General features: G+C 32.0%; 1 protein-coding gene across 20 annotated transcripts in view; it reads left to right on the top strand.

Moving 5' to 3' along the window:
• The first annotated feature begins 9167 nt into the window (after window positions 1-9167).
• LOC112032098 (putative disease resistance protein RGA3) overlaps window positions 9168-16086 on the top strand; it is a 16250-nt gene continuing 9331 nt past the window's right edge. For 3 of the 20 annotated variants that reach the window (XM_065776405.1, XM_065776396.1, XM_065776403.1), the window contains exons 1-5: window positions 9168-12149; window positions 13124-13284; window positions 13490-13661; window positions 14433-14472; window positions 14609-15328. In XM_065776405.1, the coding sequence (XP_065632477.1) occupies window positions 9276-10898 (1623 nt within the window). In that variant the 5' untranslated portion in view covers window positions 9168-9275 and the 3' untranslated portion in view covers window positions 10899-12149; window positions 13124-13284; window positions 13490-13661; window positions 14433-14472; window positions 14609-15328. Of the gene's footprint in view, window positions 12150-13123; window positions 13285-13489; window positions 13662-14432; window positions 14522-14586; window positions 15329-15459; window positions 15624-16086 lie in introns of all 20 variants that reach the window. The other 17 variants (XM_065776393.1, XM_065776388.1, XM_065776406.1 and 14 more) reach the window with 16 other exon arrangements.

Raw genomic sequence — 16086 nt, 5'->3', positions numbered from 1 at the left:
CGCCCCTTCCCCCATTTTTTTCTCTCAATTTTCTCTATGTCTCTCTCTATCATTCTCATCTGATGCAAACTCTGCAATCACATCATCAACAATACTATCACAACCCGAAAACCCTTTTGCCTTCTCGTCCTTGCCCTTTTTGAACACTGATGATGTGAACATCGACGAGAGCCTCTGTTTCCCCATCATAGCTGAGGCGGCCGATAAAGAAGCAGAAGAAGCGGAGGGTTTCCTCGGCTGTGGCTCCTTCTTCTCTGCCTTCTTCTGCTTCGGCCTCTCCGGTTCGTCGTCCGACTCACCGAACGATAAAGGGAGGCTGGACTTGGACCAGTCCTCTCCCTCGCCCTCGTCACCGTAGCCGAGGCCGTCATCGTCGACAATAAAATCCCTAGCCTCCTCTTGCCGCTGGGCCACGAGTGCACCGTACTCGTCCTCTTCAACGGTGTCGTAAATCGGTTTCTCCAGCTTGATCTGGAACTCTACGCCGACGCCGGACTCCGATCGGTGGGATCCGCCCTGACGAAGGGCTTTCAGACGCTCTAGAGCCTCGTGGTGAGCCATCACCTCTAAGCCTCGAGCTCCCTGCGGATTGAGATCGGAGATAGAGGGTGAGGGCTTGAGAGATGGAGGCTTGGACCATGGCCATGCCTTTCTCTTCTCTCTAAGTCACATGTCCTCAACAACGGTAAAGTTCTGTCTGGACCTTTTGCTAATTCAAAATATTTTCAATTTTTTGTTGGAATTTGTATGTAATACTGTAAATTGTTGAACAAATATTGTTGGAAATTTTTCTTTCTCTGCTCTCTCTCTGTTGCTCTATCACTTTGTTTTTTATATGTGATTAAATTTAGGGTTTTGAAAATTTCAATAACCCTCTCTTTGGAAAATCGAAAACCGACCGAAACCGACTGAAACCGATATACACCGAAACTGATGGTTTTCCAGTCATTTCAGTCGGTTTCGGTTAAGAATTTCACAAACCAAAATATTTGGTTTCGGTTGGCCATACCTATACAAATCGACCGAAACCGAACCGAGCACACCCCTACTTTTTAAATATTTTTGAGTCCTACTTATAATGAAATAAAGCAAATATCCATTACTTCAAAATTAACACAAATTTGATCTAATTTTGGAGTTAGAATGATTTTTAAAAAAAAGAAGTTAGTATGAATATGAGATAACCATTTGAGAAAAATATTCAACAAATTAATAAAATACTTGGTTTGGATTATAGGGAAAGAGCCAGTAATCTATTTTGGGGGAGCAACTTTTAGGACCAAAAGAAACTCGAGCGTGGGCACACACATGCCCATATGTGATTATATATACGAAACTTTTGACCTCTTAAACATGGAAAAAAATTGGCCTTTGCCCTTTTTAAAAAAATAATCTAGCATTTTGCTATTTTTCTTAAATTAATTAGAGAAATACCCTCTTTTGAATATCGATTTTTTCAAAATCGAGTTAAGCCCTATAATGGCATTTTTAAGGAGCCTATAGTGATGTTTTAAGGACCTATAATGGCGTTCTGTAACTCGATCTTCATGAAATTGAGTTATAGGTAAAAAAAAAAGAAAAAAATTGCATGTAACTCGACTTCATAGAGATTGAGTTAGAAAACGCTACTATAAATCCTTAAAACGTCACTATAAGCTCCTTAAAACACCACTATAAGGCTATAAATTTTTTTTTTTTTTTTTTATAACTCAATTTTGAAAAAATCGAGTTTCAAAATAGAGGCATTTTCCTAATTAGTTTGAAAAAGAGGGCAAAATACTGGATTTTTTTTTTTTTGAAAGGGGCATTTGCCCATTTTCTCCCTTAAACATGTAAATTTAATTTTGAACAAAGTAACTTCATTTACCACTCACAACATTACTGATAAACTTGTGCAATACACTATAATCAAAGAATTAGTCCGCTTATCCCATGCATATATAAGCACTATTTGATCTACAAATATCAAAGTAATAGCTAATAGTAATGTTACATTCATAACTGTTTTACAACAAATTCTGTGGCTAATTATTATTCATGAATAAAAAAGTTATGTAAGTGATGGACCTAATTTAAAACCAATAGTAGCTTACCGATTAGGATTTTTTGTTATAAAATTGTTGTAAAAATATTGTAAAGTTAACATTATTCTTTTAGGAAACTATCATTCCAATCAATCTCTTAAAAAACTCGATTTTCTTTTTAATGACCGCTCATGTGACTTTGCACTCTTTCTTATCTCAAAGATTAACAAACTAAATACTAAGACAACAAATTGAAGGAAAAAAAATTATATTTGAGTAGTCAAGAAAATTATGACAATGTCAAAAAAATAAACATTCTTGAAATTAAGTTGACAATGTTAAAAAATCCTTGGACAATATTTTATAAGTCATACTAAATAAATATTCTACTTTGAATTTTTTGTTACGGGGGCCAGTTTATTTTTGTTAGAAGCCAAACTCTTGAAGCTTTTAATTTTGATAAAAAAAGAAAAAGAAAAAAATCACATACAATTTGTTAAATATTACTGAGGCTTGCCCGCTGGCTAATATAGCTACGTCCCTGATTGAATATTCGTTATTATATGCATGTGTTATTACCATGGTCTACATAGTTGGCAACAGTATTCTTTGTGCTGTGTTGTTAATTTAAAATTACTTTTTTTTTTCAAAAAAAATTAAATTAAATTAAATCACATGTAAGTTTGCAGTGTTTGAACATATAACTTTGAAGTTTAGAGTTTTTCATTTGTTACATAGTAGATATTTGTTAGGTTTTAAAGATTTAGGATTAAATGTATAGAGTCTCAATTTGTATATGTTGGCAAATCGAGAACAAAAATATATCTAGAATAGGTGTTAGACATTGCTTAAAGTGTTTAAAGTCAAGTCTCAAGAATATTCAAGTTGCAGGAAAAAGAAGTCATTTTCTGTGAAGCTTGATCGATCCAAAGATCAAGCTCAACCGATCGAAAATCGCAGAAAAATAATTTCTATAGAATTTTAAATCAAGTCCAAGCCTGTGAAAACATTTAGGGTTTCAATCCAACACTTCTAAGTATAAAAGGAAAACCCTAACTACGTTTTGAAGAATCTTAGAAGACTTGTGAGTTACTCCTGTGAGATCTGAGAGGTTTTGTATCTTCTAACTTTACAAGTGTCTATCGGAACAAGATCTATAATCAAGTGCTAGTGGAATCTAGTTGCTGCAAGTTCAGAAAGCGGTTATCTGAAACTTTTGAATGAGATTTCAAAGCCACAAACGTGGGAATTTGTGTTCTGTAAATCTAAGAGAGAAGGAATCTGTGGATTCGGAGCTTGTTTATGGTCGCGTCAGTAAGTTACTACTGGAGGTAGCAATAAATTTAGGGTTAAATCTTTTGTAAAAACTTCAATTCTCTTTTAGTAGATTTGTTTTATCTTGAGGATAGCTAGGTCCAATCCTCCCTAGGTTTTTACCTTGAGACAATTCGTTTCATTGGTTTTCCTAGGTGATCATATCGGTGTGCTCTTTACTTTTCCGTTGTTGTGCATGATATGATTTTCTTCTGTTTAACCTAGATCTCATAATTAACCTAAGTAATCACTTAGCTAATATATTAAGTTAAACAATCTGTTTTAAGGGGTCCAAACAAACAAACAATATTATCTTACATATATAATTAATTTGTGTCAAATTTATTCCTTTTTCCAATCAAATTATCAATGATTATGTGTTTTTTTTTTTTTAATCTTTTTTTTTTCTTTCAAAAAGTAGAATCTTTCAATACTCGGTTTTGATCCTACAATCCAGTCCAAATGACCGTATCATTTATCTTATGTAAGATCATAATTCTAATTATCATGGTGTGAATTGATGATGTACTACAACAGATGACTTCAAATTATCGTTTGTATAAGAAAGTTGAATGGCAAGGAATTTCATAAAGAAATTTTTTCATAACATTCCTTTTAGCCCGTTAGACCTGAAAGATTAACCAATAAGACGAGTGCTAATTATCTACTTGACATAAACGCAATTTAGGCCCATTAATTCCAAACTTATAACACATTCAAGCTCTTTTACATGAATGATTGAAGCATGGAGAATGGAGGTACCTGACCTTATTGAACAGCACAGGGCTGAACACAACGGTCAATCTTCAATCTACCTTCTTGATCAAGTTAAATCGTACGTTTTCTATACATATGTGTGTATGTACAGGGTCATACGTCTGTTTTTCAGGGTCCCATGATGAAGGACAAAGAAAAAGTAAAAGAAAAAGAACTCTAGTCCAAAGTTAAAAAGTAATGACTTTGTCAGTGGGTTGAAGAGAAGAAGAGATGAATGTGAACTGGGAACTGAGCATGCCACGCGTGGACTTCATTGACCAGACTTATCTCTCACGTTTTTGAGATAGTGAATTGCATTGGATGCTTTGCTTACTGAAACAGCTGCTGCATATAGGACTACCTTTTTAAATATTTTTGAGTACTACTTATAATGAAATAAAGTAAACATCTATAACTTCAAAATAAACACAAATTTGATCTAATTTGGAATTAGAATGAATATGAGATAATCATTTGAGAAAAATATTCAACAAATTAATATAAAAAAAATTAAAAAAAAAAAAAAAAAACTTGGTCTGGATTATAGGGAAAGAGCCAAAAATATTCAACAAAAACTAGTCTTGATTATTTAATCTACAGATATCAAAGCAATAGCCAATACACCAATCAATAATTATTTTAGGAAAAGTAATATTACATTCACAATAATTTCACAACAAATCTTAGGTGGCAAATTATTGATGAATAAAAAAGTAATGTAACCTAATTTAAAACCAATAGTTGCTTGTCACTTAGGATTTTGTTATAAATTTATTGTAAAATGTTGTAGACTTAAATTACTCTTTTAGGAAACTATCATTCCAATTAATCTCTTAAAAGAACTCTATTTTCTTTAATCTTCTTAATGACAGTTCATACGACTTTGCACTCTTTCTTGTCTCAAATATCAACAAAGTAAATACTAAAACAATGAATTGGAGAAATATATATATATATATATATATGTGGTGTGTGTGTGTGTGTGTGTGTGTGAGAGAGAGAGAGAGAGAGAGAGAGTAGTAAAAAAAATTATAAAAATGAAGAATATTGAACATATAATCCGAAAGAATTCATTGATGAAATTAAGTTGACAAAGCCAACAACTCGTTGAACAATATTTTATTTCTCATACTAAATAAATATTCTACTTTTTATTTTTGTTAGGGCCAAACTCTTGAAGCATTTAATTTTGATAAAAAAAAAAACACATTCAATTTATTAAATGACAAAATTTGACTACAAACTTGATTGTAGCCTAAGACTACAACTTCACTTAATATATTTTTATTGGATGTGAATTTTAATAAATTCACAATTGAATTACATTTTCTTCTTATATCTTCTATGTTTGCTAAATTTTCAAAAGAACAAAGATAATAGCTGTATCATCAATTAATTGTTTAATATTAGTAATTTTTGTAATATAAAATTTGCATAAAAAATAAATTTATAGATCATATGGTAAAATAATATCTAATTGAAAAAAAAATTGACATTATATTAAGAGCATAAAAAACATGTATAGTTAAATTAATTTTTTTAATCAAATTATAGTCTTAGGCTATAACAAATTTGTAGTCAAATTTTATCATTTATTAAATATTATTGAGGCTAGACGCTGGCTAATATATATCTACGTCCCTGATTGAATATTTGTTTATATATATATATATATATGCTATTATTACCATGGTCTACATAGTTGGCAACATGATTCTTTGTGCTGAGTTGTTAATTTAAAATCACATTTTTTTCAAAATAAATTAAATTAAATACACATGTAGTTTGCGGGTTTGAACATCTAGCTTTGAAGTTTTTAGTTTTTCATTTGGTACTTAAGTAGATATTATCTTACATAATTAATTTGTGTCAAATTTATTCTTTTTGACATCATTCTTTAGCATTAGTATTATTATTATAATTTTCGGTGATTATGTGCTTTTTTTTCTTTCAAATATTAGAGTCTAGAGCATTAGCATCTGGTGATGCAAAAAAAAAAAAAAAAAAAAAAAAAAAACATATTTTATATCCTCACACACTATTTTATCTATTTTACTGACTCATTTTACAATTCATCCTACATTTAAGTTTTTATTTTTACATACAACCTAATAAAATAATATAAATTACCTAATAAAATAATATAAATTACTATGCTCTTTCTTTTTCCTCCCACTCACTTTTTCTTTTCACACACAACCACAAGATTAAAATAATTTATTTTTTTTACAACCTATAAATAATAAGGTTGTATATATGTAATCTTACTGTTTATAGGTTGCAAATTTTTTTAAGTTTATAAATCCAAATGAAGTAGGTTTTGAGTGACTTATTGTAAAATAGCAACTGATGAGCGTGAGCGATTACAATACTCGGTTTTGATCCTACAATCCAATCCACACGGTCCTAATAATGTGTAAGATCTTGATCCTGATTATCATATTGTGAATTGATATGTACCGCGTAGACTTTATTGACCAGAGACAGAGTTGGCCTAGCTTGGGATAAAAGATTCCACTAAAAACTTTTACAAGACTACAACTATGGTGTTTTGGCCTTTCCACCTAATTTTTGTTCATCTTGCTTTGAATAAAGGCTAAAGGGAAATTTGCAGGCTAGGATAACGAGGGAAAAGAATATAATAAGTTAATATGTGTTTGAAAGGATTTTGCAAACTAGCATTTCGAGTCTTATACGCTCGATTTTAGTCTAAAACTCGAGTCTTAAAGACTCGATTCTCACTTGCTGAGTTGGAAGTATTAATTAAAATGCTTATGTGGTATTTAAAAACGCCAATAATTATTTTTAATAATATTTTAATGGCCATGCCAACAAGTAAGGCACTCTGTTTGACACATAGGAGGTTTTCGTTAATGAGTTGACAGCAAAGACCATTTTAAAAGCGATTTTCTTTTTTTAGGGACTACATTAGCAACGAAATCAATTTTGGGACCAAAATAGGAATTGACCTAAAATATAGGGACCAAAAGTGCATTTTCACCAAAGAAAAAAGAACTATAGTCCAAAATAAATAAAGTTTATGACTCTGTAGTATGTGGGGAAATTTAATTTTACTTGTCAGTGGGTTAGAGAGAAGAGATCAGTATGAACTGGGATTTGATCAAGTATGGTGTGGTCTTCATTAGCCAGAGTTGGCCTCAAGTTTTTTAGATAGTGAAAATGTGGTCTTCATCTGAATGTTGGACTAACTTTTAAAAAATTTGAGTGCTACTTAATCCATTATAAAGTATATATCCAAGACTTAAAAATGAATACAATTTTGACCCATTTGTATTTAGAATGAGTGAGAGATAACTATTTAGAAAATAGTATTCATGCTTTTATGCTTGTGTTATTACCATGGTGTACATGGTTAGAAACATTGTTCTTTGCGCTCTAACGTTAAGTATGTTTTGGGTGTTGGAACATGTAATTTTGAAATTTGGAGTTTCAAGTTTGTCTATGTATTAGTAATTTGTAACTTAGCAGTTATTACCTTTTATATTAATTTTTGTCAAATTTTTTCTTTATTTTTTCTTTAACATATTTTGATAGTTAGATATAGCCTCTAGGTTTTTGATCCTCAATTCAATCCTACAATCCGATCCATGTGATTCTCTCTCTCATCCTATATAAGATTTTGATTTTGACAATCATGGTGTGAGCTGATGGTGGACTAAACCAAAGTTGGCCCTTAGATTTAAAATAGTGGATTGCAGTAAATGAAGATGGGCTACCTCTGAAAATTTGTATTGGAATACAATTATGGTGCCTTTGCTTTCTCCAACTATTGGTGTTGATTTTACTTTTTAGTCCAGTTAGAGATACTCTACAACAAATTTAAATTGTGATAGAAGCAACATAAAATAAGCTTCATCATTAATATCATTTTTATTATTTACTAATTACAACAAGCGACATTAATAGTTCAAAAAAATATTGTAAGCCTAGACTAAGTTTTGAAAGATTAGGTGAATTGGTACATCTACATACACAAAGTACTTGGAAGTCTAAAGGGGAAACAATTTGACATATGGTATTGTAGCATATTGTACTTATCTCTAAAAAAAAGCAAATGATTAGGTTATTTATTTCTTTTATCAGCTTAATAAATTAATTAATTAATTAAAATTCCACTTTTTCTAGGTGCACTATATTTTTGTTAACTTACAGTAAATAATCAAATAAAGTTCTAGAAAAATTATTAAAATGCACGTGTAGCCTTTTAAACTTCTTCCAAGTGACAATTATTTTATATATATTTTTTTTGAAACGTTCCAAGTGACAATCAATGCTGAAAGAAGAAGTCATTAAACTTTCGAAGAATCATACCGGTCATTACGGTCAAACATTTCACGTTTGAGCTTTCCAAGCAAAATGGTAGACAATAAGTTTATAATCACAAAAATTTTCACAAAAAATATTTTAAAAATGTTGAAATAACCAGTTGTCTATATAAAAAATAAAATAATATCAATAATAATTCGAAAAACAATAATAATGGAATAAATTTTACCCAGAACACCATCAAATGATATGAAATAAATAAGAAAAAAGAAGTATAGAATAGTACATAATAAAAAGGGTAATATGCAAAATTGACCCTCTAAGTTTATTTAGATTTCATTTCAGTAATTTAATTTAATTTTTGTTTATTTCAGTCCTCTAACTTTTAAGTTTATTCAATTAAGGCTTTTTTATCAACTTTTGTTATATGTTGTGGTTAATTTTTCAATTTTATAAATTTTTCTTCAAATTTTTTAAATTAAAAAAATTTAATTAATGATTGAAAAATATTTTTCAGTTTTTTTTTCTAAAATTTTAATAAAAGTTAACAGAAAGACTTTAATTGAATAAATGTGAAACTTAGAATATTAAAATGAATGAAAGCAAAATTAAAGGACTAAAATGAAATCTAAAAAAAAGTAAAAATATCAATTTTACTTTTTAACCTAATAAAAAAGATGGGTACTTCTTTCCAAAAAAAAAAAAAAAACCTGAAAGCAGAGATATAACCGAAAGCAGGGCTAGCCTAAAAATATGTATTTTGGCTACATCATTTTCCGACTAACTTTAATCTCCTCTTTGGTCTCTTCTTTCTTCAAGCAGTTGCCATTTGCTCTTTCAGTACTCTTGTGTAGTTTTGTTAACCAAACAAATTTCCATTTCCAACTTCTAACTATGGCTTGGGCTCTTGTTTCTGCTATCAAGGACCAGCTTAGTTCTCTTATTACTTCAGAGTTCACGTCGATTGCTGATGTCAAGGGAGAAGTCCAGAAGCTTGAAAGCAAATTCCACACCATCCAGGCAATGCTCAACGATGCAGAAAAACGGCAAGTGGAGGAGGAAGCTGTGAAGCTTTGGTTAGATAAGCTCAAAGACGTATCCTACCTGATGGACGACGTGTTGGATGACTGGAACACTGCCATGATCAAAGCAGAGATTGAGAAACAACAAAAAGAATTCGAAGAAAAAGCTGAAACTAGCAGTGCTGCCAAGAAAAGGAAGGTATGGCCCCTCATCTCAGTTCCTACTCTTTTACAGCATCGTGCTATTGCTCATAAGATAAAAGAACTTAATGAAAAATTAGATGAGATTGACAGAGAGGGAGAGGTGTACACGTTTGTATTGACTAGGGGCAATGAAGAAGTTGAGAGACCAAGAACAACTTCCTTTGTTGATGTGTCTGAAATTCTTGGTCGTGATAAAGTTAGGGATGATCTAGTGAGCATCCTATTGGGCAAGGGTAGTGAAGTAGAAAACCCCCATGTCATTTCTTTAGTGGGCATGGGTGGTATTGGAAAAACTACTCTTGCCCAACTAGCCTATAATGATAATGAGGTGAAGGCACATTTTGAGATAAAAGTGTGGGTTTGTGTTTCTGACCCTTTCGATCAGTGCAAGGTGGCCAAAGAAATCCTTGAATCTATTGAAGATCAATCCCCCAACTTGACTACATTGCAAAGTCTATTGAATAGAATTTGCAATAGAGTTAGGGGAAAAAAGTTTTTTCTTGTCTTAGATGATGTGTGGACTGAAGACTCCACAACGTGGAAGCCATTTAGACTTGCACTCAAATGTGCTGCCCAAGGAAGTAGAATTCTAGTCACCACACGTAAAAACAGAGTCACGGAGATGATGGGAAGTGTGAACATAATTAATTTGGAGGTATTGTCTAAAGAAGATTGTTGGTTGGTGTTTAGTAAAATAGCATTTTTTAATAGGGATCCTTGGGAATTTGAGCAACTAGAAGGCCTCGGTAGGCAAATAGTAGAAAAGTGCAAAGGCTTGCCACTTGCTGCAAAGACTTTAGGGAGTCTAATGCAGTACAAGAGAAGTATTGAAGAATGGAGGCGAGTTTTGGATAGCAATTTGTGGGAATTAGAAGATGAGCAAATAGAAAGTCTTTATGCACCGTTGTTACTGAGTTATTATGATTTATCCTCACCATTAAGGCGGTGCTTCTCATTTTGTGCAGTTTTTCCTAAAGATTATGTCTTTTCTAGCGATGAGTTGGTATTGATGTGGATGGCACAAGGATATATCAAGTCAAAGAAAAATGTGGATATAGAAATCATTGGTGGAGACTACTTTGAAAATTTAGCAATACGTTCGTTCTTCCAAGATTTTGAGAGAGATGAGATTGATGGCAAGATAAAAAAATGCAAAATGCATGACATAGTGCATGACTTTGCACAATTAAGGTCAAAAGATGTGTGCTTCACAATCAATTCTAACATAGGGTTGGAAACTGATTATAAAACTGCCCGCCATTTGGAGTTAGAAATTCCCGAAGAAGCCTAATTTCCTGAGTCCATTTATAGTGCAAAAAATTTGCGCACCCTCATTTTTGCAAATCCAAGTGATTATATGTTGTCTACTTTATTTCAGCATTTTAGACGTTTACGAATATTAACTTTGGATTTTAAATTTTGTGTTCAAGTATGGCATGATCTTCCACATGCCGTGGAAAATTTCATACATTTGAGGTATTTCAAATTAGTCAATTATCATGGAGATTCATTGCCTGAAACCATTTGTAATCTTTCCAATTTACAAATTTTGAAAATTATAATTGACGGCAACAAGTTCCAAAAATTGCCACAAGGAATGAGTAAACTAATTAACCTGAGACATTTTAATTTGAGCTTCAGAAATAATTGTTTAAATGTAAAGTTTCCAAGAGGGTTTGGGAGATTGACTTCTGTTAGAACATTATATCATTTCATTGTAAATGGTAAGGATGATAGTGAAAGATGTAAATTGGGAGAATTAATAAATTTGAACCACCTGAAGACTCTTGTAATATCTGGGTTGGGAAGCAAGGTAGATGAATGTGAGGCCATGAATGCACAATTGAAGAAGAAGATAAACCTTGATACTTTGACTCTAATATTTAAGGAATGGGATGGTGAGGAAATAGTAAGGAAGAAAGATGCATTAGTTCTAAATGCCTTAGAGCCACCTCCTAACTTGGAATATTTACGTATTGTATGTTACAAGGCACCGATAATGTTTCCTAATTGGATGATGTCCTTAACCAATTTAAAAGAACTTGGAATTAACGATTCATCTTTTGAGTGTTTGCCTCCTTTGGGGAAACTTCCATTCCTCAAATCATTAAATATGTGGTATATTAAAAGATTAAAAAAGTTAGGGGTTGAATTTATGGGAATAGAAGAATCCGAAAAGAAGGAGAAAGGCGACATAATAATACCACTATTCCCAAATTTGATATCTCTCTCATTTGAGAAAGTCTATAACTGGGAAGAATGGAATGGGATTGAAGAAGAAGAAGACTGTATCAGAAGATTCACTATTATGCCACGTCTTCAAGATTTGAGAATTCACTACTGCGAAGAGTTAAAGTCACTGCCAAACTTCCTTCGTACAACTCCATTACAAAAATTGGAGACCCGTATTTGTCCAATTCTGAAGGAACGCTGCAAAAGAGGGATAGGAAAGGAGTGGCCCAAGATTTCCCACATTCCTAACATATGGATTGATAGGATCTATGTGCAAAGAGACGGTCGAGAATATGAGGCAGAGCCAAAGGTAACTTCTTCTGCTCTTCTTCTTTTCCTTCGGCTTCTTCTTTTATTGCAATATATCAATATTATATTAATAAAAATTTTACTTGTCTGCCAAAATTTCCCACTGAAAAAAAAAAAATGCTGGTTGACGAATTTATTTGGTTCTCAGTCATTTGAATTAGGCGATTTATTGTTTAGATTGGGTTATTTTGTGATTTATCAAAATTTGCTTAATAAATATCCAAATGAATATTCTTAAAAATCTTATTCATTTGCATATTGATAGACATAAAACAGATCCAATGTCTACCTATATCTTTCTATTTCATTTATGGTTTCCTATTTATATGGGTTTTCCTCATTTTCTTGATTTAAGGCTATGGATATAACACTAATCTCAAATATCCCATGTGGTTTTCTTTTGGTTCATGTAGAAAGACGATGAACTTAAATGGTCCCTGTGATCTTTGTGTTTCTGGGTTCATTAGTTTTAGCTTCGAATAGAGATTTTTGGATGATGATGATGGTGAAAGATGATTTTTATCTATACTGTATGTATTGGCAAAGTCCATTCTTGGCTTGGTTCAGTGTTTCAAGTCTAATCTAGTCCTTGGGGCGTCTTCTTTTATTTTGCTAAATATATCAATCAATATTCTAATTGACTGCCAAACAGCCCCACAGACTAAAAATTTAATAACAACTTTACTTAGATTCATAGTAATTTGAATTAGGCGATTTGTATTTTGCCATATTCACATAACTAGCAATGTGGTTGCTTAGATTCAGTTATCTTGTGATGTATCTAAAATTGTTTAGACTAATAAAAAATAATCACGGCAACAAATCTTACTCATTGACATATAGAGAAAACAACTCACATGCATAACTCTTATCTAATTTTTTAATAGTTTAATATTTATATTGGTCTTGCTAATTTTCGTCATTCTTGGTATGTAGACTAATCTGAAATAACTCATACGGTTTTTTTTTTTTTAGTTGTGGTAGCCTTGGCACTCTATTCATCTTCATGAAGAAGAGGACCTATGATTTCTGTGTTTCAAGTAGAGATTTTCGAATGACGATGATGAAAAATGATTTGTGTATGGACAAAGTTCATTCTTGGCTTGATTCGATGATACAAGTCTAATCCAGTCATGGTAACTTCTTCAAACTCTTCTTCTTCTTCTTCTTCTTCTTCTTCTTCTGCTTTGTCTTCTTTTCTTTTTTCTTTTTTTTCTTTTTATTAGAACTAAATATCAATTAATTATCCTACTTATATGTCAAAAATTCCCTTAAAAACAAAGAAATACAATTGGTAGCTAGATGAGGAAGAACTCATATGGTTTTCTTTTGGGTATGTAGGATTTTTAGAGCTATGATGAGGAAGAAGAGGACCTATGATTTTGTATATCTAGGTTCATGATTTTAGCTACAAGTAGATATTTTTAGATGACAATGGTGAAAGATGATTTATGTGTGTGGGCAAAGTTCATTCTTGGCTTGATTCAGTGATAGAAGTCTAATCCATTCATGGGTAACTTCTTCAAACTCCTCTTCTTCTGCTTTGTCTTTTTTTTTTTTATTAGAACTAACTATCAATTAATTATCCTACTTATCTATCAAAAATTCCCTTAAAAAAAAATGAAATACAATTGGTAGCTAGATTTATAAGATTTTGGCCAAAATCTCAAAGACACTGACACCAACAGTTCAATCCTATGTTCTCTTTTGTGTGTGCTTTTGATATATGTATTAAGTAATACCTTCTGATCACACTTCATTTATAATATCTTAACATCAATTATAAGATCAATGACCTTTTATATGAAAATAACTTCAAATGGGTCCATTTGAGTAAATTTTTATAGTCTTTAATGCTTTAACGGGATATCTTAATCTCCATAATTTTGTTGAGTGACTCTACAAACTGATTGAGGTTCTATCCACATTGATCGGACTTAAACAACGATAAACCTAGTCTTTTGAAGCATTTACTTCTGTAATTCTTAATTCTCAGCTTATGTAAATTCTGAAGCAGTACTGTCTTGTGTCCTTCTAAAAACCAATTTATGTTTTCCACTGGTAAACTTCAAGCTCTAGTTTTTGACCCACTGTCCATGGATTTGAGTCTAGAACAGTTCAAAATATTCATTATAATTTGGATAGAATTGATAATCAAGATAGTGGCATGATCATTTGCATGATGTTAGTTAATTTCCTCTGCTTATTAAATGCTCATTAGGAAGTGCTGATGTGGTACCATTTGTTTGATATTATTTACTGATCCTATGCAATGCATATTCAGGTTGCAGTTTTCTAGTTCCCCATGTGTCACTGGTTGAAAGGTGCTGGTCTCTTCACAATCATTGTTGTTGTAGTTTATTAAATTTATAAGTAAGAAATAAATATCAAGCAAAATATTATGATATTGATATATAGATTTTTTCCCTGGTATAAAGACAAGAAATTCCCCCTTTTCAGTGTTCATAAATTTAGCTACAAGTTCAGATTTTTGGATGATGATGGTGAAAAATTATTTGCGATTGTGCATGTGTCAGCAAAGTTCAGCAAGAGCTTGACTCAGCATTGCAATTCTGATCCAGTCATGGGTAACACCTTCTTCTTCATCATCTTCTTTTATTTAACCAAAATTTCAATTAATTATCCTACTTATCTCTCAAAAATTCCCTCAAAAAGATAATAATCAAAACTTTGGTGGATTAAATTCAAGATTTTAGCCAAACTCACAAAGACACTAACACGAATGGTTCAATCTGGTATGCCCACTATATGCAACTCAACTAGAATGTGTGAATGTGTGGAAGATTCTCTATTTGAAAAAAAAAAAAACCTGAATGAATGTTACTAAAATTTTAACTTGACATGTTGGCTTTCTTTTGTAGTCAATCTAAGTTAGACTCGTGAAATGAAATCTATGTAACACTAGTCTTAAGAAGAGAGGGAGGGACCCTCAAGGCTTTAAAATAAATTTGTTAATTATCAAGTTCGAAAGTTATAGGGTTAGGTAATTGCTATTTATCAAGTTATAAAGAAGTATCATATGCTTATTTCTTGGTTTAGAGTATGAAGTATTCATTACGTGAAAAGTGTGAGATAGGAGGCTCATTACTAGCAGGAAAGAAGAAGAAACTACATATACCTTGGCTTTGTTAATTGGATCATTTACTCCTCTACTGTGAGGTATATCAATATTTTCTTCTTAATCATTTGTCTGTTTTTTCTTATCATTTTGTCCGTCTTTGATAGTCTCATGCTAAATATTTAATTCTTTTTGGCCTCATTTGAACCAAACATCTGATTCAATTATCTAGGGATGTACATTTGTCCTGAATCAAATTTTCACACATGGATGCTCATTTGAGAAAGGGCCACAGAAGCAGGTCCTCTATCATTTCATAATGGAAGCAAGGATGTGCATCATGGAAAATATCATGTGCAATCCATATTATATGGTGGTAGATAAAAGGTGAGCTAGGTAATTGACCAGTTTTCAACTCATAATTTCGGGCCTTATGTTTTAGGTTTGAAATTTGTTTGCTAATTTTCATGGTTTAGTGTTATACATTTAGGAGATTGATGAATGCAAAAGCGTGTAGATTTCATGTCTTAGTGATTGAAGAGTTTCGTGTCATGGAAGAGGGGTAAGAGTGCGATGTTACCACCAGGAATGGAGGGGATGTGATGATAAATGCTTGCTGACAGGAATTTAGACCCCTTAAACACACAGATTGCGTAGCCTAGATTAATTAGCCAAGTTGTTACTTAGTCAAATTAAGCAATTCTAGGTTAAAACAATCCAAACAATCATATCAAGAATATAAAGCAGCGGAAAATAAATAACACAAGATATGATCACCCAGGAAACCACACGGTAAAAACCTGGGGAGGATTTGACCCACCGATCCTCAAGGCTAACCTGAATTCACTATGAAAGAATT

The sequence above is a fragment of the Quercus suber genome, unplaced genomic scaffold (genome assembly GCF_002906115.3).
Source record: "Quercus suber isolate HL8 unplaced genomic scaffold, Cork oak 2.0 scaffold_132, whole genome shotgun sequence".
Taxonomy (NCBI): Eukaryota; Viridiplantae; Streptophyta; class Magnoliopsida; order Fagales; family Fagaceae; genus Quercus; species Quercus suber.
The sequence above is the reverse complement of the archived record's forward strand: the minus strand, read 5'-3'. Positions and strand labels throughout refer to the sequence as shown.